At 43.9% G+C, this 24,154-nt stretch overlaps 2 protein-coding genes across 10 annotated transcripts; both read right to left on the bottom strand.

Annotated features, from left to right (window-relative positions):
• Positions 1–389: 389 nt before the first annotated feature.
• LOC136449559 (uncharacterized) lies at positions 390–7,979 on the bottom strand. 6 transcript variants are annotated; one of them, XM_066449610.1, is made up of 12 exons: positions 7,690–7,979; positions 6,892–7,201; positions 6,146–6,336; positions 5,792–5,973; positions 4,975–5,676; positions 4,785–4,841; positions 4,041–4,386; positions 3,767–3,966; positions 1,789–1,865; positions 1,599–1,700; positions 1,298–1,484; positions 390–1,212 (listed from the first exon to the last, which is right to left on the bottom strand). In XM_066449610.1, the coding sequence occupies exons 3-12, from the start codon at positions 6,333–6,335 to the stop codon at positions 1,123–1,125; spliced, it is 2,133 nt and encodes a 710-aa protein (XP_066305707.1). In that variant the 5' UTR covers position 6,336; positions 6,892–7,201; positions 7,690–7,979; the 3' UTR covers positions 390–1,122. The 6 variants fall into 6 exon arrangements, with proteins under 6 accessions (XP_066305707.1, XP_066305709.1, XP_066305705.1 ...); XM_066449612.1 differs by having other exon boundaries at positions 6,892–6,980; XM_066449608.1 differs by having other exon boundaries at positions 6,146–7,201.
• Positions 7,980–10,049: 2,070 nt separating this feature from the next.
• LOC136449558 (uncharacterized) lies at positions 10,050–18,284 on the bottom strand. Of its 4 annotated transcripts, XM_066449605.1 has the most exons (16): positions 17,968–18,283; positions 17,612–17,878; positions 14,919–15,015; positions 14,752–14,813; positions 14,575–14,631; positions 14,383–14,439; positions 13,649–13,705; positions 13,466–13,508; positions 13,210–13,287; positions 12,596–12,926; positions 12,340–12,487; positions 11,404–12,154; positions 11,256–11,322; positions 11,047–11,178; positions 10,536–10,787; positions 10,050–10,375 (listed from the first exon to the last, which is right to left on the bottom strand). In XM_066449605.1, the coding sequence occupies exons 2-12, from the start codon at positions 17,765–17,767 to the stop codon at positions 12,065–12,067; spliced, it is 1,176 nt and encodes a 391-aa protein (XP_066305702.1). In that variant the 5' UTR covers positions 17,768–17,878; positions 17,968–18,283; the 3' UTR covers positions 10,050–10,375; positions 10,536–10,787; positions 11,047–11,178; positions 11,256–11,322; positions 11,404–12,064. The 4 variants fall into 4 exon arrangements, with proteins under 4 accessions (XP_066305702.1, XP_066305703.1, XP_066305701.1 ...); XM_066449606.1 differs by having other exon boundaries at positions 10,050–10,380; positions 11,256–12,154; XM_066449604.1 differs by having other exon boundaries at positions 11,256–12,154.
• Positions 18,285–24,154: the final 5,870 nt, after the last annotated feature.

Genomic DNA, 24,154 nt, shown 5'->3' with positions numbered 1-24,154 from the left:
AGCTAACATTTGGGAATGAGAGAAATCCCTTTTGTGCTAAGATAACCAGCCCTCATCAGGCTAACGAAAACTTACTCAGAAACACGCAACGCAATCGAGCATCTTTGGAAAGAATGGCTGAACTGATCAAGGCTTATCTAACCCTGTGAAATCTCGCACAAGCAACAGGTCCGCAGTCGAACCGCATCTTTGCTCCTACGATAGGCAGTTTGGCGGGCCAAATACCTAGAGTTAGGACCATATTCCTTGCTTAGCAGCGTTGCACTCCGTTCACCAACACAATGCATTGCCGCATAGTCCAGATTCCACCAACCGATCGCACTATATATGAGAAGAATACAGATGCTACCAGTTCACTGGACAAGAGCGATTACCTTGCAACAATCATATCCACTGGCTGCCAATTAGAGCTGCCAGAGCTAGCTAGATTGCTACCATCAGCATTCAGCAATTACGGAGCAAGAAATAATGCTCCAAGGAGCGTGTCTCGAATGCTGTAAGGAGCTCGGCATGTACATTTGAACTCCCCAAAATACTCATGAACCCTCCGCCTCATCACCTATACCATATCTAGTTTCTCAAAAGTGCAAGCAGCAGTAGACTGCCTGAACGTTACACAACAGAACATGCTACTGTGGCCTTAACCATTTGGTGGCATTCTGTGATTGTCAATTCCGAAATGCACTACCAGAAAAAATAGGTGGCTTTGTCTTATACTCCTTCCATCCCCAAATAAATCAACTTTTAGAGTTGTCCTAAATCAAACTTTTGTAAGGTTGACCAATTTTATAGGAAAGAATATTAACACCTATGACACTAAATGAGTACACTATGAAAAATATATTCATGGTGTATCCAATAATTTTGTGTCAAAAATACTGGTCTATAAATTCAATCAAACTTGCAAAAGTTTGACTCAAGACAACTCTAAAAGTTGATTTATCCACGGACGGAAGTAGTATAAGTAGGGGCGGAAGGAGGGAGCAAATTTTTTCTCAACCCAGTGACTGTTTTGGGAAGAAGGTATACTCTGACCAATGTGTAGAACCACCAAGAGGGCAAAGGCTGCAAAACCATAACGCTGTTCCAAAAAATTGGTAGGCTATGAGATCCGTGGTCCTGTCAAACGGTGATAGCGCAGGCAAAGGCCCTCCTCCCTATGGATCTGCAGCCAGAGATCGACCAGCCTTGCCTCTCATTGTAAACTTCAACCTGCGAAACACCACCAGAAGAAATTCAAGAATCCAACAAATCCAGGGAAAATAAATCATGGGAGAATAACAACCAACAGACTTACAGTCTCGATAGTTTCTCCAGCATCATTGACCCCACCAATGAGGTACAGATTATCATCCATTGTCACCGCACATCCGTATCCTCTTGCGGTGCTGGATGAACTGTCTATCCTCCATGAATTGGCACGCGGATCAAAGATTTCTACAGTAGAAATCTTGCTGTTTCCATCATACCCTCCCACAGCGAATCTGAAACATAAGCTATCCTGTTTCAGTGTACACAACAATGAGGCAGATTATGCAAGTCTTGGGTTGCAAGGAGGTCATAGGATGGAGATGGAGAGAAAGAGTCTCAGAACTCACAAGGATTCCCTCATGACAGCTACGGAGTGGGATCCTCTTCTTGCACTCATACTTGGAAGCAGAGTCCAGAAACCTTCCCTTGGGTCATATCTTTCTGCTGATCTGTGTATTACCATCATTTTGTCAATAGCAAAGTAAAAAGACATCTAAATCATAATCATAATACTGAAAGAATGGTCAAGGATCATACTGTAAGTACGTGTTGCCATCATAACCACCAGTTACATAGAGTGTACCACTTAATACGGCTGCAGCAGGAGCAAATCTCTGGAACAACATATATATATAACAAACAAAAGCAAGAATTGAGTTCTAAATCAAACCATCGTGGGTAAACTAGATAACACTGTTGGCCCTAGATCTCCTTGCACAGGTGAGCAGCTAGCTCACCAACACCCTCACACACACCCACAGCTAGAGGTAGAAGGGGGTGACAACAGAGCACACACACACCACGAGCACAACACTGAAACTCTGAATGTGTGTTCAATTGAACTGGTTTTCTCCTTGTATTGCCTAGTGAATATATGCACAAGTGTAGAGGTGAGTACACCAACTACAATGTCCTCTAGGACATGGCTGAGATCAGCCTTACCAACTATGTATGGCTGAGGTAAGCCACTACTACTAGTGGCCTATTGCCACTTCTAAGTGTACAGACTAGTACAAGGAGGCGATGGCCTATTGCCATACCTCTACAGAAGCTAGCAAGAGCTGACCGAAATGGTTCAAACTCTGCTGCAGCAAAAAGCTGGAGAGGGAGAGCAGCAGATTATCTCACAAACACAAAACAATTAAGTCATGGACACATGCAGATGATCCTTATCCTACAGATACAAAATCACATGAAATAGCGCCCAATTCTCTCCAGCAAATACGCTCACGCATTGCAATTTGATGCATACTCCCTTCCACTCACAAATTAGTAAATGTTTTGGGGTTGTCTTAAGTCAACCATTTCAAGCTTTTGTCGCATGTTACTTTTTAAATGTTGAGTTTGGATATTTGAGAATGCTAACAGTAGATTTATCTCAAAATGTAGTTTCATAAAAATGAACCTAGTCCAAAGGGCGCCTAGTCCAAGCGGTTAGGTGGCTCGGCGGCACTCCTCAGGTCCTGAGTTCGACTCCCCGTGGGAGCGAATTTCAGGCTGAGGTTAAAAAAATCCCCTCGCCCGCCCCCAGGTGCCAAAGCGCAGTTTGGCCCCGGCCCGGTTCTCACAGGGTTACGGTACCACTGCGTCAGGCTGGGGGCGGGGGTTCGGGGGTTTTCTCGATCTGTGTGAGAAGATCTTCTTAAAGGGAAAAACCCAGGGGCCATCATACCCCCCGCAGGTCGAGTTTTTTTTTTAAATGAACCTCTTCTATATTTTACAAATACTTCATAATAAGAAGTACTAGTCAAAGTTGTGTCAATGCCCAAATCATCACTTATTTGTGACTGGATGGAGTAGTTTGATACAGACTGGAAAAATATTTGTGAAAAATATGTACGATATATGTTATTAGTTCCAAAAGAAACTACATTAAATTAGAGATATGCAGAACTACTTCCATATAATATACACACTCACCATCCCAATGCTTAAATAGCTATCCATATTCTAATGCAGTTGATAATTACTGATCTTACTATAAGAATGAACAGTGCTTTGCCAATTTATGACAAGCAAACAATAATAAAATAATATGACTACCTATTGCAAAAACTTGCTTCTTCTTGTGATCTGGAACTTTTAGCTATAGAGTTCAAACAATTTCTCCCTATAACATTTCCTTTTTAAATTTTGCTCCATTATATGGATCCTGAATCTTGTTAACCATAACACGAGAATAAAGAATGGACTAGTAGGGAAGCCAACAATAAGTCATTCTAGCTTTGTCCTGAGTCAAGCTTCTGTAGTTTGACCAAGTTTGTAGAAAAATGCACAAACAACAACACCAAACTAGATTCATAAGGTACATCATAACATATATTTTGATAGTGTATGTGTATGATATTGTAGATATTAGTATATTTTTCTATAAACTTGGTCAAAGTTAGACAAGTTTGACTTGGGACAAAGCTAGAATGACTTACAATTTGGAACAGAGTGAGTAGTTTAGAACATTCTACTCTATATCCAACAAACTAAATGTGATAGGAAGTGTGAGACTGTGAGACCATACCTTTTGCCGCATTGACACACTGTCTATCCACCTCCCGAGTGCTGGATCAAACATCTCAACTTCTGAGAAAACTGCAGACCCATCTCCACCACCAATAGCAAATATTTTATCATTCAATGTAGTTCCAGCAAGGCTTCCTTTTGCATGTTTCAAGCGGGGGCATGTTATCCATTTATTACTGCCTATACTGTAGCATTCCACTTCAACAAAAGGAATGCAGATAGTCAACAGCTTGGAACTTATATAAAACACTTGATCATGTTAGAACATTTACCTGTGTGATACCATGAACTGCCATCCCCACCACCAAAAATATAGAGATGATCCTTCAATGCAGCTACTGCTGCATATGCACGGGCTGAGCTCATTGAACACAGAGGCACTACTCTGTCTGTCTTAGGGCAAAAGGAATCTAGTGATGACAGGCAAGTACTGCCCCTGTAGCCACCTATTAGGAATATTGATGGTCCTTCCATATTATCATGTGGACTACCAAGGAGTGGGACCAAAGAGTTATAGTTTGATTGTAGTTTCTCATACTGGTATTCCAGTTCCTGAATTCTTCCTCCTGTGTCCTTCATCGATTCCCTCAGAAACAGTATTTCTTTATCTGACTCAAACTGGTAGATAGAAGAACCACAATTAGGAGGGAGATTGCACATATACCATGCATCAATACCACATAACTCGGCATCAACCACATCTACAGGGTACACATATCATATGTAATTCCATAATTCTATTGAACATTTGAGCTAACTTCAAAATCCAAATAACCACAGATATGCTAATGCAGATCCGGAGCCAATGAGGAAAGTAAAATAATCTATCTATTTATACTCTAATGGATAATAATGCTTTCTGCCATGTTCGCTTGGCTGATAAGCCATGGCCGAAAGGACCGTTGGCTGATTTGTTGTGAGAGAAAAATAATATTCGTTGGCTGAAAAAGTACGGCTTATAAGCCAAGCGAACAGGGCATTCATTTTTCCACCTAAACGGGCAAGAAGAGCAGTACCAGTTTTTTCTCCATTGCTTGGTTCCTCTTGGATAGTTCTTTGACGATGTGAAGCAGCTACAGACAACAAGACATATCAGATAGGACTGCCATAGCAAACATTACAAATAATACAGTTGAAAATATGGAGCGTAATCCGAAAGTAATTTCTGTGAAAGAGAAAGCAATAGAATGGAATAGCTTAAAGCACCTCAGCATTTCCACGAGATTGCCCTAATGATTTCAGGTCTTCAATACGTACATCACCCTTTGAGGTGGAATCAGATGGGTCTGTGGGGAGTGTGGCATCAAACTGTGGTTCTTGAGGCATTGGTTTATTTGAAGCAGAATCAACAGTGTCCTTGGAGGATTGAGCCTCCTGCTGTCGTAAAACAGACATCTCTTGTAGTTTCTGCCTAACAGCCACTGTGCCACACTGTTCATTATGTTGTGGATTAATATGTGGATGGTCATCATTGACAAATTCAGTTCCTTCCTTGGTCGCAACATCATCTAAATCATCCCAGTTAGAAGACTCATCGTCAAGGTGGCTTGTTGATGTTCTACTCGCACTAGCATATTCACCATCTGGATCAACCAAGTTGTAAGGGTCAATACAATGAGATTCAGAAGAAACATCAAATGGATTGAGATCCTTTATATAGGACTCAGGCTTCACATGACCAGGATTAACATACGCTTCGACTGTTGGAGATTGCATAGATCTGGAAGGATCCCATTTGTTTGGAACATCATGAACAGGGGCAGGCTTAAACAAAGATATCAAAGCTCTTGTTTGTTCATGGTCTAGCTCAAAGAAGAAGTGACGAGGTCTGTAATAATTGCCACGGATCACACTTTGGAATTGAGACTCTGGAACTGGAAAGCAGTGAGTCTTCATGGAGATGAGGACCTTCAAAATACACAAGTCACTCACGAGTCAGTAAGCTTATGAACCTATGACCAGATTAACCATACATACATGGGTATGGTGCTGCATAAATGGAAGGATTCTTATTTGATGATACCTGTGCAGGAAATTGTGTCTTTATTCTACCACCATCACTCCAAGCAAATTGATCAATGTTAAGCTTGCCAGCACATGCAGCCTCATAAATTCCATGCATTTTTCGGTCACTATAATTGAACAGAAATAGGGGCATGCCAGGTTTAACATTCTTCACATATGAGAAATGGCTTGAAGGCAAACCTATTGAACAAAATACTGACGAGAAGTCAATGTTCCAAAAAGCTAAGAACTGATGTGAGGATGACAGTTTATAGTTTTATGGGGGTGATGATTTAATTGCAGTAGCGGCGTTGCATTATAAGGTGGAAAAGGAATTGCTAGTTAAGAAAAAGGTGGAAAGGAATTTACTAACCAAACAGCTGTTTTGAGAGGCATTCATTCATGGTGTTGTGTTTGCAGCCAAAAATCACTCCTCCTAGCTCATCTTCCCGAAGATTACGGGCAGCAACAGAAAAGGCTCCATACCATTCATTGCTTCGATTTTGTGTCTGTGCACTTGGTGTTGCAGCATAGAAAGTTTCAGTCTTCCTTCCAGCACCCATTCTTTGGAAATCATGAAAAAACGTGCAAAATGGCAACATTAATATGCATACAGCATACATGCAGGGGCAAGTTGGACAAACAAAATCGTTACTGAGATAATTCACCATAGGTAGCAGCACAGAGTAATATGGAGTAATAAATGTCTAAAAATATATTTGGAACCAGTAACACACTAGGACCACGAAGCCACCAAGGAGAAGCAAAGGGCAGATAAAAAGGGAAGTAATGTACAGAACATCTACTAACAGGAAAGTGGAAAAGAAAATCTAAAGAATCATGGACTCCCAGTTACTAGTTCATAGGTATGTTTGCTTCGTAAGAGTTGTTTCTCATCTCAAATGTTCATAAAACGTCCATTCTTTGATAAAACTTGAAAGTTGAACAAGTATGGACATTATACATGCTGATGCAGGTAAACTAGGAGTACCAAATTCAATAATCCATAATGAAACAAAATAAGTAACCAAAGGAATTCAAAGACTCCATATAATATGCAATTGGATCACCACCTGGAATAACAAAAATAATAATAATTCATAGCACAAAAATAACAACCCAGCTTTCTGTCATGCTGGTCATGAAAATCACTGCTGATACACATCTCATCATCAGGTGAGCCATCTAGCAAGCCACCGTGTTAAATTCTGCACCTGGGCAGAACAGAAGTCAAAAGGCTACTCAAGTACTCCACAGCATTCGCCAACCACACAGAAAAGTGGAATCATTCCCCAGTTTCAGTGAACCACGCACACATGCTTTGTGATATGCAAACAATTAAAAACAAAATAAATAATACGACAGTTCTGGCCTCCCAAATCCCCAGCTCCCCTAATACCAAAACTCCAGCAATTTCGAAGTAGCCAAGCTGCACCAGAATCATAAGCGATTAACTGTTACAACAAATGCAGGTCTGAAAAAAAGAGAGGCAAAAATAATACACAAAATTCCGGCCATGTCCCCCTAACGAACTACATTAAAAGCAGACCAGGAAAAATACACGCGAAAACCAACAAACGCCTCGCAGGAAGACGTCCAATCGCAGCTCCGCTCTTACAAAGCCCGCAAATCCCAACCCCAACTGCCCAAAGTTCAGAACCACCTCAACCCGTTGCAACCCAACCCAGGCTGGCCCATTCAGCCCCCATCTCCCCCAAACCCTAGCCCCGAAACCGCTCAAAACGGCGCCGCATCGCCCGCTGCGCTCCAACAGGCAAGCGAGCGCCAACCCGTGCCCGCATCCTCCCAACCACAACCACAACCACAAAACCCGCCTTAAACCCCACCAAAACGGGGGTCAACCAGCACCCATCGCGCCCAGACCGAGGCGAGAAGCAGGGGGAAGGGATCGCTTACGTGCTTGGGCGCCGGGGGCGGGGTTGATCGGGGGATGCAGCTAGAACCACCGCTAGTTCGATCGCCTCGCCCGCGCGCGGCAGCGCCCCGGAGGTAGCAGTGCTCGTGGTCGTGGTAGCAAGTACTAGCACTCTACAGTACTAGCAACCATCGGCCGCTTGCGTGGGCTAGTGGGGTGGGTGGGTAGAAATGGGTGTGTGCGCAGCAGGTGCCAGGCCACAAGTGCGGAGATGAGACTCCCTCGGTTTTGGCTTTAGGCTGCTCTGCGACGTACCGACGAGCTCTGCCCAATTCAAAAGGCCGGTGGTGGATGGGCTCAGGCCCAGGAGCGCATGCCAGGTACTCCCTCCTCCGTACTAAAAATAAAAAATAAAGTTATTTTGGACAAAACTTACATTAAAAATATAAATCATGAATAACTTTTAAGTTATTGTGTTTAAAAATGTGAAAGTCAGATATATAGATTTATCTTAAAAAATACTTTCATACAAATTTACATATATCATTTTTTGATAAATATCTTTATAAAAATAAGTACTCAAAGTTATGCTTTAAAGATAGTGCCGAAACAACTTTATTTTTTTAACACGAAGGGAGTACTCGCTGTATAAATTCAAAAAAAGTACCAAGGGATTCAGGGAGTCTCGGGGCCTCTACTAGCGGAAAAAAAAGATTCCATTGTCGGGACTAAGAACCCGGATCTGTCCGGTTACTCACTCCATCCCGTAATAAAAGACACTATAGCAAATGTTGCATTCACTAAAGGGGTGTTCGGATCCGACTACTAAAGTTTAGGAGACATATCGGAAGAATATTGCATAGTATGTTTGATACTAATAAAAAAATAAATTACATAATCCGTCAATACTTCGTGAGATGAATTTTTTAAGATTAATTAATCTGTCATTAACATAGGTTTATTATAGCAAAACATTGTCAAATCTTGGACTAATTAGACTCAAAAGATTCGTCTCGCAAATTAGTAGTAAACTATGTAATTAATTTTATAATTAGTCTATATTTAATACTTCATGCATGTGTCAAACATCTAATGGGACAACGATTAAAATTATGGAGGGGCAACCAAACAATCTATAAGCTTACAAATAAAAGACCTAGCTACCTCTATAAACTTATCATTAGGCTACTGTGTATTTGAGTTGACATGCTCATTTAATGGGGTGCTTGCTCTCACGCCACACACAAAACACCAAATCATCACAGACCAACTTTTCACATTTCGCGATACACCTCAGAGGACAACGATTTGACAGATGACTGATGCAGTAGGCAGTGTGGCCTATGAGCAGAGCTATAACGTCAAATATTTTGAGACATCATTTGGACGGAGGGAGTAGACTGCAACGGATTTGTGAAATGCAAAAACATGTAAAGGTTTATATACTATAAATGTGTATTTACCAATTCATTGAGTAAATCAGCTGGCCACGTTGAAGTCTAGTGATAAAGAAAGTATTTAATCTGGAGGTTTTAGTTTGTTTCTCATGTTATCCTAGCTTCTAATGACTAATTCACACTGCAAAAATGGTCATGTGCGTCAAAACAATCAAGGTTTTGGTTACAAAACAGTGTCGGGAGATCCTTTCCTGTATTGATTTCTTTGTTTCCAACCCCTTCATCCCAAAAAACACAGACCATTTTAATTTTTTTATAAGTCAGGCTTCTTTTGTTTTGATTGAGTTTATAAAATAACCCTATATCAAATTCCAAACAAACATAGTATAAAGATATATTTCATGGTTGATTTAAATGGCCCGTTCGGCTTACTTTATAATTCACACTATTTAGCTTATTTTTTCAGTCGAAACGGTATTTTTCTCTCACAATAATTCAGTCAGAACAGTATTTTTCAGCCAATTCAGCTAAGTTTCGGCAAGCCGAACGGGACAATAAAGAAACAAAATTTCAGACATAACAAAGCGACCTACGTTTTGGAAGGGAAGGAGTATGTATGGCTGTATGTGTGATCCTTGTTGCAACTCACAACTGACATGCCTACCTTCTGGTCAAGTTAGGATTAATTCACACCATTTCTCCAAAAAATTGAAACCAAAAGTTTCGGCATAGCACAACAGTTCAACTACTATCGCTGTTCACATCAACGTCGTTCTTCTTCTTACCCATGTGAATTTACTCTATAGAAACAGTAGTACAGTACACTTGGCATGAAGGATATACCATAAAAAAAATGGTAGACCCAGTGCCGGAGGCTCCCACATGAGTGGAGTCTGAAGAAGAGAAAAACCGAGGAAGCCTTCCCCGCAAAATTTGCAGAGAGGCTGCTTCGAACCCACGACCTGGTGACTCAGTGAGACAGCTCTCACCACTGCACCAGGCCTGGACATACCATATCATACATTTTTTTGTTGGTAATCTCATCGTACTTTCGAAAAGTTGGCAACAAGAACATGTTAACTGCGAAACTGCTCTTAGTCTTCACCACACAATTACGAGTATTTCTATTGTGATTCCCACTAGGATGGTGAGGTTTATTGCATAACCCCTTTCAACCGATCAATGAGCTCGCCCTTCTTTAGCTTGGAGTAACCCCTCATCCTTCTCGCCCTCGCCAATTCTCTCAAGTCGGCAACGTTCATGTCCTCCAGATTCATCACTTTCCTCTGTCGTTCCTCTGAAACATCGCCGGTGCCGCCGTCTCCTCTACCTATGCTTTGTGATGATCAATTCACATCACAACATGATAAAAAACATGTATGATCTAGAGTTAGAAAACAAACAGCATGTGCTTGCAGGAGGACTAATGAGCTGTAATACGCCCATTTCAGAAAAGAATTCAACTCCAGCATCGTTCGGCTTGGACATACCGTGTGACTGCTCCCTCCCGTGGACCTCTTTTAACGGATCAGGTGGCTGCTTCCTCGTCCTCTTGGAAGCTTTAGGCGACCTCTCGGCAATGGAGGTCTGAATGTCTCTGAAGAAAGCAATGAGCTCCTCCTTGCTATGCTTGCTGACCATGTCTGGCAACGCCACGCCGTTCCCGTTGGCTTCTGATCTGATGAGGGCCGACCAAAATGAGCGTGGAAAGCCTTGCCGCGGAGAACAGAAGAGGTGCACACCTGCAAGTTCAGTGACTGCGTCAAGATACATTGCTGAACTCTCAGTTCCATTTTGCGATAGTGTGCAGTTCACTGCAGCTTCAGTCAGGTGCTGAACTGTTGATCCATGCACGCTGGTTTTTTTTTTCTCATCGTTATTTTTTGTTTGCCAAAGAGCAGAACGAGAGATTCTGCAAACACTATTTTTTCACCATAAAAGCTTCAAAGATTGCGAAATCAGGCCTACCAACTGTCAAGTAATGAAGGTTTTTGCGGTCACCTTTGTGAAGAGAGAGAGATCCCGGGATGGCAGCTTGCAAAGAATTTGGAAAGGTTTGGTGATGCGGCAAGAGCAAGCCTCCCATTTCTTCTCTTCTTTCTCCTCCAAGAACAGCAGCACAACCCCTGGTTCCTGTCTTCCAATGGAGAGAGTTTCAGGCCTGCTTCTATCCACTTCCTGACCACATGCAAATGAAAGATGATACAGACCTGGAAGTTTTGCAGAAATACCCTCCTCATCACAAGATAGAACTTTCTGAGCAATTGTTGGGAAAGACTGCAAAAATGTGTTATCAATTCATGTGCTCCTTTGTTTAAGTTTGTATAAAATGTGAGGGGCAAAAGGCAAATGGGCAACCTAATCCAGAAAGCTATCCAGTCCAGCACAGCCACACCAAGATCACGTCATGTCACAGAAAGCTTTGAACTCCTCTTCTTCCTCCTGTTTCCAATTTCCATGGGTACAACAAGAGTTTGCAACCACTGAGACTGACAAGTTGCCCAAGAGTGCAACAGAGAGATCCTTCAGAGATAGTTCAACAGGCCATCATTAACACATTATAGCGCAGAAAAACATTCGTCATGCATCTTCCTTGGTTCTTGATTATATGTGCTGCCACAGGCAGCACCATATCGAGAAATAACAGCTACAATATATAGAAACAAAAAAGATAATGTCTTCCAGCACAAACAAGCCTTCTTTTCTCCAAACACGTAAATTCATTTCACCATACAACAAAGATAAGTCTAGCTAGCAGCCTGTGGAAGTTGTATTGTACACATATATCGGAACAAAATAAGATCCGCCAGTAACAGAATAATCGATACTTTATCAGATCCTTTCCACGCCATAACTGATATTGCGAATTGCTAACCAATGACTTCTCAATTCAGGAACTATCTGCACCAGGCTTGTAATATCTGGATACCAGAGTCAGGACCAAATTGGTTCCAACGGTCAGACAATCTTCACTCCCTCGGATAACTGTCTGACAAACTGAGGCTACACCTTGATCCATCTATCGGAAATTATATACTTTGACCACCTTGGATGTGTCACACACAACCAAGTTATCTGAATCAGTTGGAGCAGTACACAGCCAATTTACCTGCCAAAACAGAGGTCATCATGAATTTTTTTACTGAGCCTAAGAACTTCATCTTTTAAAATAGAAAAACCCATTTATTATATAGATTTCTATATTTTTGTTATCAGCTGTACATATGAATAGTCAAAGACAAAAAAAGAGACAACATCACAATAGTTGCAAAAAATTGAAGGTTCAGTCCTGACCTTTTTCTTTACATCAATATTCAAAACCAATTCAACTTTGCTGTTTGTTTCAGAGGAAAATCCTTTGGACCAATCCCACAGCTTCACTGATGCGTCATTGCCGCCAGAAACGAGGAACTTCCCCTTCTCACCAAATACTGAAAATGCTCTGTTAAGCAGTTGATTAGTTCAAGAAAACAAGATTCGCCTCAATACACAAGAGAGCTGCATATAATGAGATATTTAACTGATACATTGACAAAATGAAGGGACTTACACACAAGACACAGCTGCTGTATGGCCACCCATCGTGTAGTCAAGATGGATTCTTTTCGCTTGACTTTGATTACAGCTCCCATCTCCAAGTTCAGCTCCTTTTGAACTCATTTTTGAAATAGCTGCCCGAGGAGCTCCCTTCGATTTCGCAGGAGCCAGTTCATACTCAAGATCAACCACATCAACAGCACCATCCCCCCTTGCAACAGCACAAACCTTGTAGAGCCCTCCCAAAATACCCTCTTCAGAAACTTCTACTGAATGAACAAAAGCAGGGTTGAAACATTGCCCTGCACTACCGGAAGAACTGCCATTTTGCAATTCAGGTGATCCTGAAACTCAGTAATGAATATTATGTTGAAATGTTGATTGATCCGAATTGGAGAGTATTTTGAGGTGAAAAGCAATACATGAACAGAAACTAATATTTCTATGTAAAGCGAGGTGAACCGACTTTCCAATGGACAATATGAGGGCTCAATTTACCAATGCTTAATGGAAATGTATGAGATCAAGGAACTGCTAGGATACTCTTTTACAAAGACAAAAAGAACATGGAGCAGTCTAAGTAATGCACGCTATTCACAGGTGTTCCATGGAAAGTAAAGGGGGTACCATAATCAATAGAAAACAGTGTTCGTCCTTTGGAGAAATCCCATGCAACGAGCTTTGAGTCGAGGCCACCAGTAATTGCTGCCAAATGAAAAATATTTATTATTGACAATAAAGGCATTGAAAAAAAAAGAATTAAAAATCCAACAAAGTTTTCTAGGATTGGCTCCCTAAATGGTCGACAAAAAAGGAGCCACAAGACTACAAGATTAAGCCAAACAAAACCCTGAAAAAAGAAAAAGAAAATGATAACACTAACCTGTCCAAGGTCTCCAAGGAATGAATTGCACGCTGCTGCAAATCTGTACGAAAAATTATCAAGGAACAACTGACGTACATATTGCATATAGAGAGGAACTTATTGCACATTTTAAACATAAAAATGGAACGCTACTACAAATAAAAATTATCAAAAGCATCCAGTTACACCAGATAAGGATACACTTGTGTGGGCTTCCCTTATTCTTTTATACAGGCACTTCTGAATGGTATTGACAATCTGCAAAATAGACCATAACTTCTCAAGAACAAAATCATTGAACAAGTACAAGATTAATCATGCCTATCAGTGTGTTGCACATATCTTTCTTCTAACTCGAGGCATTTATTCTACTGTTCTCCAGTTCCCAAACCCTCTAGCAATCTACATGCGATTCAAAAAGTGTAACATAACAACCTCTTCTTGGTTTCAGAACAAAGCACAAATATATAAGCCGATAAATTTGAATTCATAATGACAAACGATCTTACAGCAAACTTATTCTTCAGGAGCATCATTTGTGCCATTTTCGAAACAGAACATTCCAAAATAAATTCCATACAATATGCTTATATACCTTAAGCAGGAAAAACAGTTAAAAAAAAGGGGGGCAGCACCAGTGCACGTAACTCCCGCTTGCGCAGGGTCAGGGGAAGGGTCCGACCACTTGGGTCTTTTGTACGCAGCCTTTCCCTGCATTTCTACAAGAGGCTGTTTCCAGGACTTGAACCCGTGACCTCATGGTCACAAGGCAGCAGCTTTACCACTGCGCCAAGGCTCCCCTTCAAAACATTCATGCAACAACCTCAAAATAGCCAACACCAAAATCTGGAGAATGTGGTATTTGGTAATTGATATTTGTTAAAATGCAATGATCTTTGACATTTATGTTCATACACTTGCAAAATATTCTATACCTTAACATCCCCACTATCATCTGCAGCAGCGAGAAAACCTTTAGAGCTGACAGCAATCTGCATCAAAAGTGAAAGTATCAGATTCTGAATCTTTAGCTCAATTCAATGTTATCATAAAGCCTAGAATTGAATGTAGGAGAAAGATCACAGTAGGAGGATATTTTATAGTGGTTTTGTAGAATAGCATACTACCTGATTGATTTCATCTCTATTGTAGTTATACGTCTCTAATGGCTTTGATTGAGTTCCCTATAAGAAAACCACTGTAATCATGTTACTGACAAGAAACCAGGCACAGGCAACATAATAGTCAGTTGGATCATATAACTTCAAACTAACAATAAAAATACAATTGAATTCTGAACTTACCATACGAACATCAAAGGACAATATTTCATTTCCAGCAGAGATATACACACAATCTTCATTTCCTACACAAATAATGATTTTGTAAGTGCAAAATGTCTGCACGCCCACCAAATATTCAATTCATGGATTAACATACAAAGATGCTTGTATTTGGATGGCATAGTGACCTGGTTTAAAGCAAATTGAAGAAATTGGTTTATTTGCTGCCTCCATGGTCAAAAGTACATCTTTGGTGCGCAGATCAAACCAGCAAAGACATCCATCCTGAGGCGGTAGGATAAGACATGAGAACATGACAATTAACCCACCAAGGGCTTGAAAAACGGGGGAAGGGAAGCAAATAGTACAAATCATATGCATAAGATTTCTGCAATAGCCTCACCGCTGGTGAGGAAAATTTTGAGCTAAAGGAGCACTACAAGGATGACATGATTGGATTTATATTTATTTTGTCAACAAGCACGAAGATTTTGTTAAACGGACGGACTGGGAGGCGGATCGGCCATGCGAGAGGTCTGTGCCAGGGTGACATTGTCACCAATGATCTTTGTTATTGTCATGGAGGTGCTGAATGCACTGATTTGTTTGGCGGAAAAATGTGATATTCTCAAGCCACTGGGCCATAGTGCCATCACGTGCCAAGCATCTGGTGTGGATGATCTCGTGGTCCTGGTCGCTCAACTTCAATGGGATTTTTTTGGTCTTGACTTCAGAAGCATTCTGGGTACATTCGACGAGGGGTGACCACTGACCAGGCTTTGGACCAACCTGGACAAGTGCCAGCTGCCAGGTGACACCCATCTGGTGCTCCATGGCCGAACTTGCCTTCGGTCAGGAGATTTTCAGCTGTCAGATTGCTCCTTTCCCCTGTCACTACTTAGGTGTTCCTCTCTCGATCTACAAGCTTGAACACAGCAAGGAACAGCCGTTGGTGGACATGATTGTGGATAGAATTCCCACTTGGAAGGGCAACATGCTAAATTTAGCTGGGCGGGCTACCTTGGTGAATGTCACACACTCTGCAATTCCAATATTCATCTCCATTGCCACCTGTTTGTCGGTATGGGCCATTGAACAGATTGATCTGTCACCCTACTGAGCTTGGTGGCCTAGGTTTCCAGGATTTCTGTCTCTTTGGGTGTGCCCTCAGATTAAGGTGGGAATGGCTTCACAGAACTGACCCAGATCGTACTTGGGTTGATCTTCTGAGCCTGGCTTGATGGTTCCTCAATTAGGCACGTGGCACCCAGCTTTTTTCATGCGGTCCCAAAGAGATGTGACAGTATGAATGTCCATGAAGGAATCACTGGTTTCAAAAATTCAAGGTGCTCTGAAGGTACAGGTAATGCAAGAATATTTGGATATCTGGGACAAAGTAGAAGCTTTCTCTCTTCAGTCAGGGAGGAAGAACAATTTATTTGTCGCTGGTCTGCAGACTGTCAGTATTCGGCATCTTCTGCTTACAGAGCAATCTTCATTGGAGCAATTTACATGGCAGCTGCAAAAGAACTTTTGGAAAGTTAGAGCGCCTCCAAAACTTAAGTTTTTTGTTTGGTTAGTCCTCCAAGATCGTTGCTGGACGGCGCAACACAGGAAGCGTCATAAGCTGCAGGGACCATGAGTTTTGCGTTGTGCAGTCAGGAGTTAGAATCCATTGATCATCTTCTTCTTGGTTTCTGTTACAGTCGGGAGGTTTGGTGGAGCCTGCTTTCATAGGGAAGCCTACCACACCTTGTACCACGCCCTGAGTCTACAATTACACAATGGTGGCAGATAGCTAGAAAGAAGGTGCACAAACAATTCAGGGAAGGGTTTGACTGCTTGGTGCTGCTGGTTACCTGGCTGCTATGGAAGGAGAGAAATGAGAGTTTTCAGATAACTATTGTGGTCGCTCCGTCGCTAACTGTGCTCACCCATGCAATTGTGGAGGAAGCTGAATTTTAGATTTCAGCAGGCTTCTCAGCTCTATGGGCTTTGTCGAATCTTGTTACTAAACCTTTTAGCATGGGTTTCAGTTTAGACCCCAGGTCAATCCAGTCGCGAATTAACTATGCACAGTCCTTAAAAATACTCTTGGGTCCCTTTTTCTCTGGGTAAGCCATGGCTTACCTAGTTCTTGTAATCGCTATTTGTTTCTCTCCCTCTTCATGAAAAACACGCCATTGGAAGCCGCTAAAAAGGAGACCTACACAAGGAGAGCACCAACTACCCTATGATACCAGAATTTCCAGCATAGTGACCAAGTAGTTAGTGATGGATTGCCATCTCTTCTCTGCCTACCAGTATACTACCGCATGAAAATCTCATCTCTTCCTAGTTCCTACTGGTGCTTTCAACATAGCATGAAACATGTAATGAAACTGTGATACCGAATGGATATAATGGATAAAATCACAAAAAGGCATGGGGACATGGGGCATGGCATAACCTTATAAGATTGTTACCAGATAGTTTACTTTGATGGAGACAATGGTCACTGGACACTCGAAAGAATCATCTATGTTACTAATCCCACACAGGATATTCCATCCAGTGCGTTGATAGAATGCAAGGAGGAGCACGCAAGGTGCGGTTCGTTGTTCTGGCAACACGCTTAGCTCGATGTGCAGTCAGCCCATGGTTTGCCACCCGACCGACAAAATGTCTCAACCGAGCACCAATTAACCAGCGACCACTGCACATGAGGTGTTCGACTCGTGTCCTCAGCGAAAGACACCATGGCCTGCACTGCAACTATTGGCCGACGCCCATGGACCACGGGGCGCCCTTGTAACAACTCCCGAAGCAGGACACCGAGTCATCGTACGGCACAGTGTTTGTTCTCGGAAGAGTAGACGAGCAGCGTGATGGAAACGCCTACCTCGCCGGAGGACGCGACGACACCCGGGCGGGCGGAGGAGGCGACGCAGCAGGTGACGGCGCCCTTCTTGTGCCCCCGCAGCCGCCGAGGCTTCGGCTCCGCTGCAGCCGCCGGGTCCGGCGCCGCTGCCACTGCCGCCGATTCAGTCTCCGACATGGAAGCCCTTGACGAAGGAGAGCAGACCTTGCGATTGGAATTCGAACGGTCTACGTCCGCTCAGCCCAGTTCCAGTTTCCAAGTAGGCAATGGTCGACGTGGACGTTCTAGCTGTGCACTCAAAATACATCAGCTCTCATAAGAAGAAATTGAGTCAAATAAACTAAGGAAGGGCTGAGACAGAAGGCAAATAAACTCACCACCTATCAGCAGTCACCACTCGCCGTCGCCGCCTCGCCGGAGCCCAGAGGTCGCCAGATCCACGCGCTGTCCCGTCGGTGGAGAAGGAAGAAGAACTCGCTTCCTCGCCGGTAGGGCCGCTGGCTTCCGCGGAGGCTCGTCACCGGCGGCCGCTGAGCGACGGCGCTGCTCCTCTCGGCGCTGAGCGGCGGCGGCGCCTTGCCTGCGCGAGCCGCGAGTGCGCGTGTGGGAGGGAGGCGGCGCGAGTGAGGAACGGGAGGGGCGACGGTGCGTTGGGTTGCCTAGCCTGCGCTCCTGGGCCTGAGCGGCTCAGCCCAGCCACCACCGGGCTTTTGAGTTGAGCAACGCTAGAACCTCAGCCTGCTGTGGAAAAATTTTATTTTCTTCTTTATATAATCGGTTTCTTTAAAAAAAATCCCATGCTAAAATTTTGCAAATGTATCTCTCCTGCCGGATCAGCTAGCGGCAGCAGCTGCGGTTGACTTTTCGGCCATTTGTTCCGGTTGAAAGCCAATTGAATTGGCTGGATTTAGTTCCAACCACCACAACTAGCGATAATTATTGTCTGTACATTTTATTTAAACTGTTAAAATTGATTTTTTTTGGGTGAAATTGCATACAGTGAAAATGGACAAAATTAAATGTCAAGCATTTCAGAATGAATCCATATTTTAAGAGAACAGAGTTACCCATATAATCAGGAGATGCTAATTTATAGGTGCCTGAAAAGTGATACTGTAGAGCTGTTGATTCCATCAGAGAGTTTGATCATGCACAAAAACACAAAACACGATCAACAGCTGATACGTCTGTAACACCCCGGTGTTATGCAAGCATTTAGGCACTGCAAATCATGCATATTGTGCATCATCAAGCATCCTAAGTATCCATGCCTAATTATGTAAATAATAACTGAAACAATGATTCGAAACATATGAAACATGCTCATGAAACATGAATGTTGCATACACTTGTTTAGAGTTATTTTGCCCTAATTATGCTTGTTAGGTTAGTAAAACATGTTTGGCTATAATTGTAAATCATCTAGAATTATTTAGCACAATTTTTGGAGCAAAGTTTGTATTCAAACTTTTGACAAAATATGCTTTTGAAATTTTTATTGAAAATGGTCAAAAATCCCTTCTATTTAGCTTTTGCTTCCCAATTCAAAATCTATGCAAAATTTTTAGTTAGTCCCTAAAGCAAAGTTGTAGAGGATTAAATTCTAAGCAACTTTTATTTTTGGGCCATTTTCAAAAGAAGTCATTTTCTTGCTCAAAAGGGTACTTGAAAACTGATATTTGAAAATTCATTGAAAATGGAATTAGAAAAATTGTTTCTCTCTTTTAACAGGCCGCCGCCTCACTTCTGGCCCATCAGCCGAAGCTGGCCCAGCAATCTCCACGCGCCCGCGCCTTCGCCTCAGGCCCAGCCCACCCCGCGCGCTGTCTTCCTTCTCTCCCGCGCGCGCGTACGCGTCCGACAGCGTCAGGCATGCTGCGCCGCGTGTCGAGCGCATGCCGGCGACGCCGGCCGGGTGGCGTCCCGTGGCCCCCGCAAGCAAGCGCGCCTCGCCGTTTTCAAGCCACCGCAGCTCCGCTTCTCCCAGCACTTCTCATTTTCCTCTCCCGCGCTGCGTCTCTACCTCGCCCTGCACTGAGCTCTGCTCGCGCCGGCATCGCCACCGCAGCCCCGTCGGCGAAATTGGCCGCGGGTGGTCCACCATTGCCCGCAATCGAGCACACATCGCTCCGCCTCGCTCCCCGGCACCTGGTGCTCGCTGTAGGGACACCATTTGAGCAAGGTATAGCTGCCTTGCGCGTTTTCGCCGCCGTCGGTCATGGCGCCGTCGCGCTTGACCTCGCCGTGGAAGGGCTTCCCCCGTCCCTTCTCCATCCCCTTGAGTAACCTGCTCGGGTTCGCCATCTTCTTGCGGACCCAGCGCGCACGCCCGCTTGCCCGGTCATGGCCGGCAACGGCCGCCGGCCCGCTGGCAGCGGCCACACCGCCGTGGCGCTTGGAACGCCGGCGTGGCGTGGCTGTCTAGCCTCGGCCGAGCTAGGCCAGGTCGGCCTTGGGCCCGAGCCCCGAGCCAGGCCGTCGCCTTTCCTCCGCTCGGTTGCGCAGGCCGAAAGCGGCCGTGGGCCAGTCGTTTCCATGGGCCGGCCCAGTAGTAATAGGAAAATTGCTTTCGGTTTTTCTTTTATTATTTGGGAAGAGAAATACTTTGGAAAAATGTTTGTGTACTCATTTTGGCTCCAAATTTGTTGAAACAAATTTTGTTGTGTTCCTTGTCACCAGATCTACATGATAAAAATATTGCATGTCATTTTTAGATACTTTTTTGTAGAGCTTTATTTAATTCTTGATATTGCTGATATCTTGTAAAATGTGTAGTAAAACCTATATGTATCAGAAAAATATGCTTCCAAGTTTGTTACTCTTCTTGTGTAATGTACTTCCTAGAAAAAATATATGCCATGCATGTCCTATAGAAAAATTGTGAGATGTAGTTCAAGTGCCTTTAATGGCTGATTTTTGTTATTTTTGCTAGAGAGCAAAATTTGTATAAAACATGCATGTGATAATTTTTGTACAGTGATTATTTACTGTTTAGAATCTAGAAAAAATACTAAATCTGTTGTTTGACACTTTTCATAATACAAAGTATTTTCATGCTCATAATTAGGTCCAAGCTTGTCATTTTTGTGTAGGCTATTCCACTTATCCAAATACCATAAAAATCTGATGGTAGACTACTTAGGGTAGTACTGTGCTATGGTAATTTTCTAAAAAATTTCTAAGCTATAAAAATAGACGTTGCTATTCAAACCTATTATTAATTAGGGTTTAATCAAATGTTGCTTTGTGCAAGATTAAGAAATTAGTGAAGCTTTGGTGTATCTTTGAAGCATTTAATGAGATGTGTTGACTTAGCATATTAGTAGTAGAAGAGAATGCAGTAGATGACATGTGCTTGTAGTACATGTCCTTAGATGATGTTGACTACCTTGCATCCAAGCATATTCATTGTGTTCATTTCATCCGATGCACCTTTTGCATAAGCACTTACGCACCTGCATCATACAGGATCGCAAACCGAGAGCCCAGTCATCATACCCGAGGAGCTTGAGGAGCAGCTCGAGGTGCAGCCGCAGGAAGTGACCGAAGCAGACGAGGAGGACGTTGAGGAACTTTCGGAGTGCCCCGATCACCGCCCGAGCTCCTTCGAGAGAGGCAAGCCCCGGAGCATTTTTCTCCCCGGTTTGCAATTATTAATTAAATGTTTTACCTTAATTGATGCATTACGTTCAGGAGTTGTTTGCAACCGTTGCTGCATTATACCTTGTCTACCTTTGTTATACTACATCCTTGTTACCCTGGTATCCGCAGTCGAGTCAATGCTTAGCTGGCTTAGATCGGTAGAAGTCGGGTGATTTCCTGTCACCTGCGAGCTATAGGTGGTTACCTAGATCTGCTTGGATAACTATGTAGTCATGGTATAACTAAGTGTTAATTTGAAGTTGAGACCGGACGGAGACTTATAGAGTTTTGGACTGTAGTGCTTTCCGTCTGTGTCGATTAAGGACCGACCGTTGTTGGGCCTCAGGTCATGTTGAACGCATGCCTTATATTTAGCTGGCCGAATAAAGTACCTTTCGACCGCGAAGCTGGAAGATTATTCAGGCCGAGTAGATTGCCCGCAGCGCACTGTGCCGGAGCAGGTGTGGTAGGACACGGGGGCGCGATGATAAGACCAAAGGGCAGTCGGTCGGCCCCCGGGTACATGTGGTTCCTGGCAAACTCGAGATTTTCCTGGATAGTTGACTCGGTGACCGATACCTCACTTTAGCGGGTGAGTGAGGTTTGTGTAAGGAATAAATCACCAGCTGGTTAGGAATCGATTCGAATCGCCATCGCTCCTGGATAGTGAGCACTTGACTTGAGTGACTTCATCGTAGTAATGTTGATGGAACACTTGGACAGCTATAAGGAATATGACATTATAGAAGTTGTTAATGATCAATGGTTATCATTATTTGCTTAATCACATGCTTGCTCTAGTATAGGTGCAAATGTAGTAGACAGGTTAATAATAATTAACTTGACAATAATGCTTCTGGAAAGGTTCTTGAAATGCTAAAAATGTCTCTTTTTGCAAATGAGTCAGCTACCCTACTATAAAGCCCTTCATAATCCTTGGTGTCACTTTATTTTCGGTTATGTCGGGTAAGTCTAGCTGAGTACCTTCTCGTACTCAGGGTTTTATTCCCACTTGTTGCAGATGAGCAGATGTATTACGACTACTGTATCAACTGCCTTTATCCTGCGATGGGTGATGCTTAGGACCACGTGCATGGTCATTCCTTACGTCTCGTCTGATGCTTTTGTTGGAGATGATCATTAGCTGGTACTGTATTTGAACTCCGTGTGAGTGTGTGTGGTTTTGAACAAATGGCTCCCGCTACTTTTATTCGAACTCGTTTGTAATAACTATGTTTAAACTCTGATGTATCTGTGATGCGAACTTTTATGTAATATGTGATGGTGACCGCTAAACTTATTACGATCTTGGTTGGTATGTGAGTTGGTTTGAAATCCTTCGTGATTTCACGGACTACCGGGTTATACGGGCTTAAGTTTGCTAAATCGTCTGCTCCGGCGGATAATTTTCTTACTTAATTTCGTATAATTGGTCGGTTCTGTTACAACGTCCCCTGGTCGGATTAAAGGAAATCAGGCACCTGGTAGATAGGAAAAGTGCATATAATTTGATAATAACTAGTATTTTCTTTCAAATTCTATGATTATGAAACTATTTTTTTTAAAAAGACTGCCCATAGAATTTTCTAGTGCTTATAGTCAACGTGCACAACGTAGTTGGTGATCAAAACGTTGCAGGTTGATTTTAATTAACCAAACAAAGGCGAATTTCCTGCAAATTCTCTAGTACTGCGTTCGCTTGTGTAGTTGTGGGCACTTCAAGAACTTTCATGCTACGCATTTAATAACGACATATTCATGTACAGACCGAATAATGTAAATGACTACTTGAAGGTGAATGACAGTAGACGTGGAGCCATTCATTCGTGACTATAGTAATTACAATGCAAATGCGTAGGAATCCATGCTAGGTTAGTTATTTGTTCATATGAAAGATCAGATCAGAGATCGCGCGCATCCCCAACAAACTGCGTCCAATGCAACCATATATGCAATGCAAGCATACGTACGTACGTAATTCCTGGTAAGCAAGCAAGCTAGCTATAGTAGGCTAATAGCAGCTGACGTCCTTCTGCAGCACCACCAAGTGCGTCCCCCGCGGCGCGTTCGGCATGAGCAACTTGAGCGGGCACGTCGCCTCCAGCCTGCTGCTCCGGCCGGCGTGCACGGGGCGGTACCTGACCTCCCCGGCGATCCGCAGCTCCACCTCGAACACCCCTTCGGCGCGCTCCCTCGCGAGCTCCGTCGCGGCGCCGGCGCCCCCGAGCGGCACCCCACCGGGTGACGGCGACGCGGCCAGCACGCGGAACTCCTCCGTGCCCCGCGGCGGGACGCTCCTGCCCGGGTCCGCCAGGCGGGCGCCGTCGAAGCGCTGCCCCGCGAAGCGGAGCTCGGCGTCGAGCGGCGCGGCCAGCTCGACCCGCATGGCCTAGTTGTGGTTGCGCAGCTGGACTGTCAGGGAGAGATTGTAGGCGACGGAGACGGAGACGGATGAGGCGGCGGTAGCGGTGCCGTTGCTGGTGGTGACGACGAGGTCGAGGCAGCTCAGCGAGGCGTCGGTGACGGTGGCGCGGACGGGGAGCGCGACGCCGAAGGCGGCGACCAGCACCGCGGCGGCCGCAGCGCGACGAGGAAGGTGCACCAGTTGCAGATGACGTCGGCGGCGCAGGCGCAGCACAGGAGGCAGCAGCCGAGGTTGTCGTCGTCCATGGCCGGTCCCTCCCTGCCGGCCGATCACGCACGGAGAACGGATGTGCTAGGCAGAGGTGCAGATGTGCTAGGCCTCGTCACACGGCTTTAACCCGAGACGGAGGTGCAGAAAAGGCCGAAAGAGATGGAGATGAACGAGCGCGCACTCGGGGAAGACGCGGCTCGCGTCTCCATCGAGGAGGAACCGAGAATGGAAGAAGGTTTGCCTGGCGAATTGAAGACGCATCGGGTCTGAGCAGCCAAGAACGGCAA

The sequence above is a fragment of the Miscanthus floridulus genome, chromosome 5 (assembly GCF_019320115.1).
Source record: "Miscanthus floridulus cultivar M001 chromosome 5, ASM1932011v1, whole genome shotgun sequence".
NCBI lineage: Eukaryota > Viridiplantae > Streptophyta > Magnoliopsida > Poales > Poaceae > Miscanthus > Miscanthus floridulus.
Note: the sequence above shows the minus strand (reverse complement) of the source record. Positions and strands in the feature narration are given on the sequence as shown.

Coding starts and splice junctions, on each gene's coding strand:
- LOC136449559 (XM_066449608.1), bottom strand. CDS start 6,443: ATGGTGAATTATCTCAGTAACGATTTTGTTTGTCCAACTTGCCCCTGC. Junction 5,974..6,145: donor CCTCTCAAAACAGCTGTTTG/GTTAGTAAATTC, acceptor TTTGTTCAATAG/GTTTGCCTTCAAGCCATTTC. Junction 1,701..1,788: donor GATGGCAACACGTACTTACA/GTATGATCCTTG, acceptor GGTAATACACAG/ATCAGCAGAAAGATATGACC.
- LOC136449558 (XM_066449606.1), bottom strand. CDS start 17,767: ATGTCGGAGACTGAATCGGCGGCAGTGGCAGCGGCGCCGGACCCGGCG. Junction 14,440..14,574: donor ATAGAGATGAAATCAATCAG/GTAGTATGCTAT, acceptor CTTTTGATGCAG/ATTGCTGTCAGCTCTAAAGG. Junction 12,488..12,595: donor ACAGCAGCTGTGTCTTGTGT/GTAAGTCCCTTC, acceptor ACTGCTTAACAG/AGCATTTTCAGTATTTGGTG.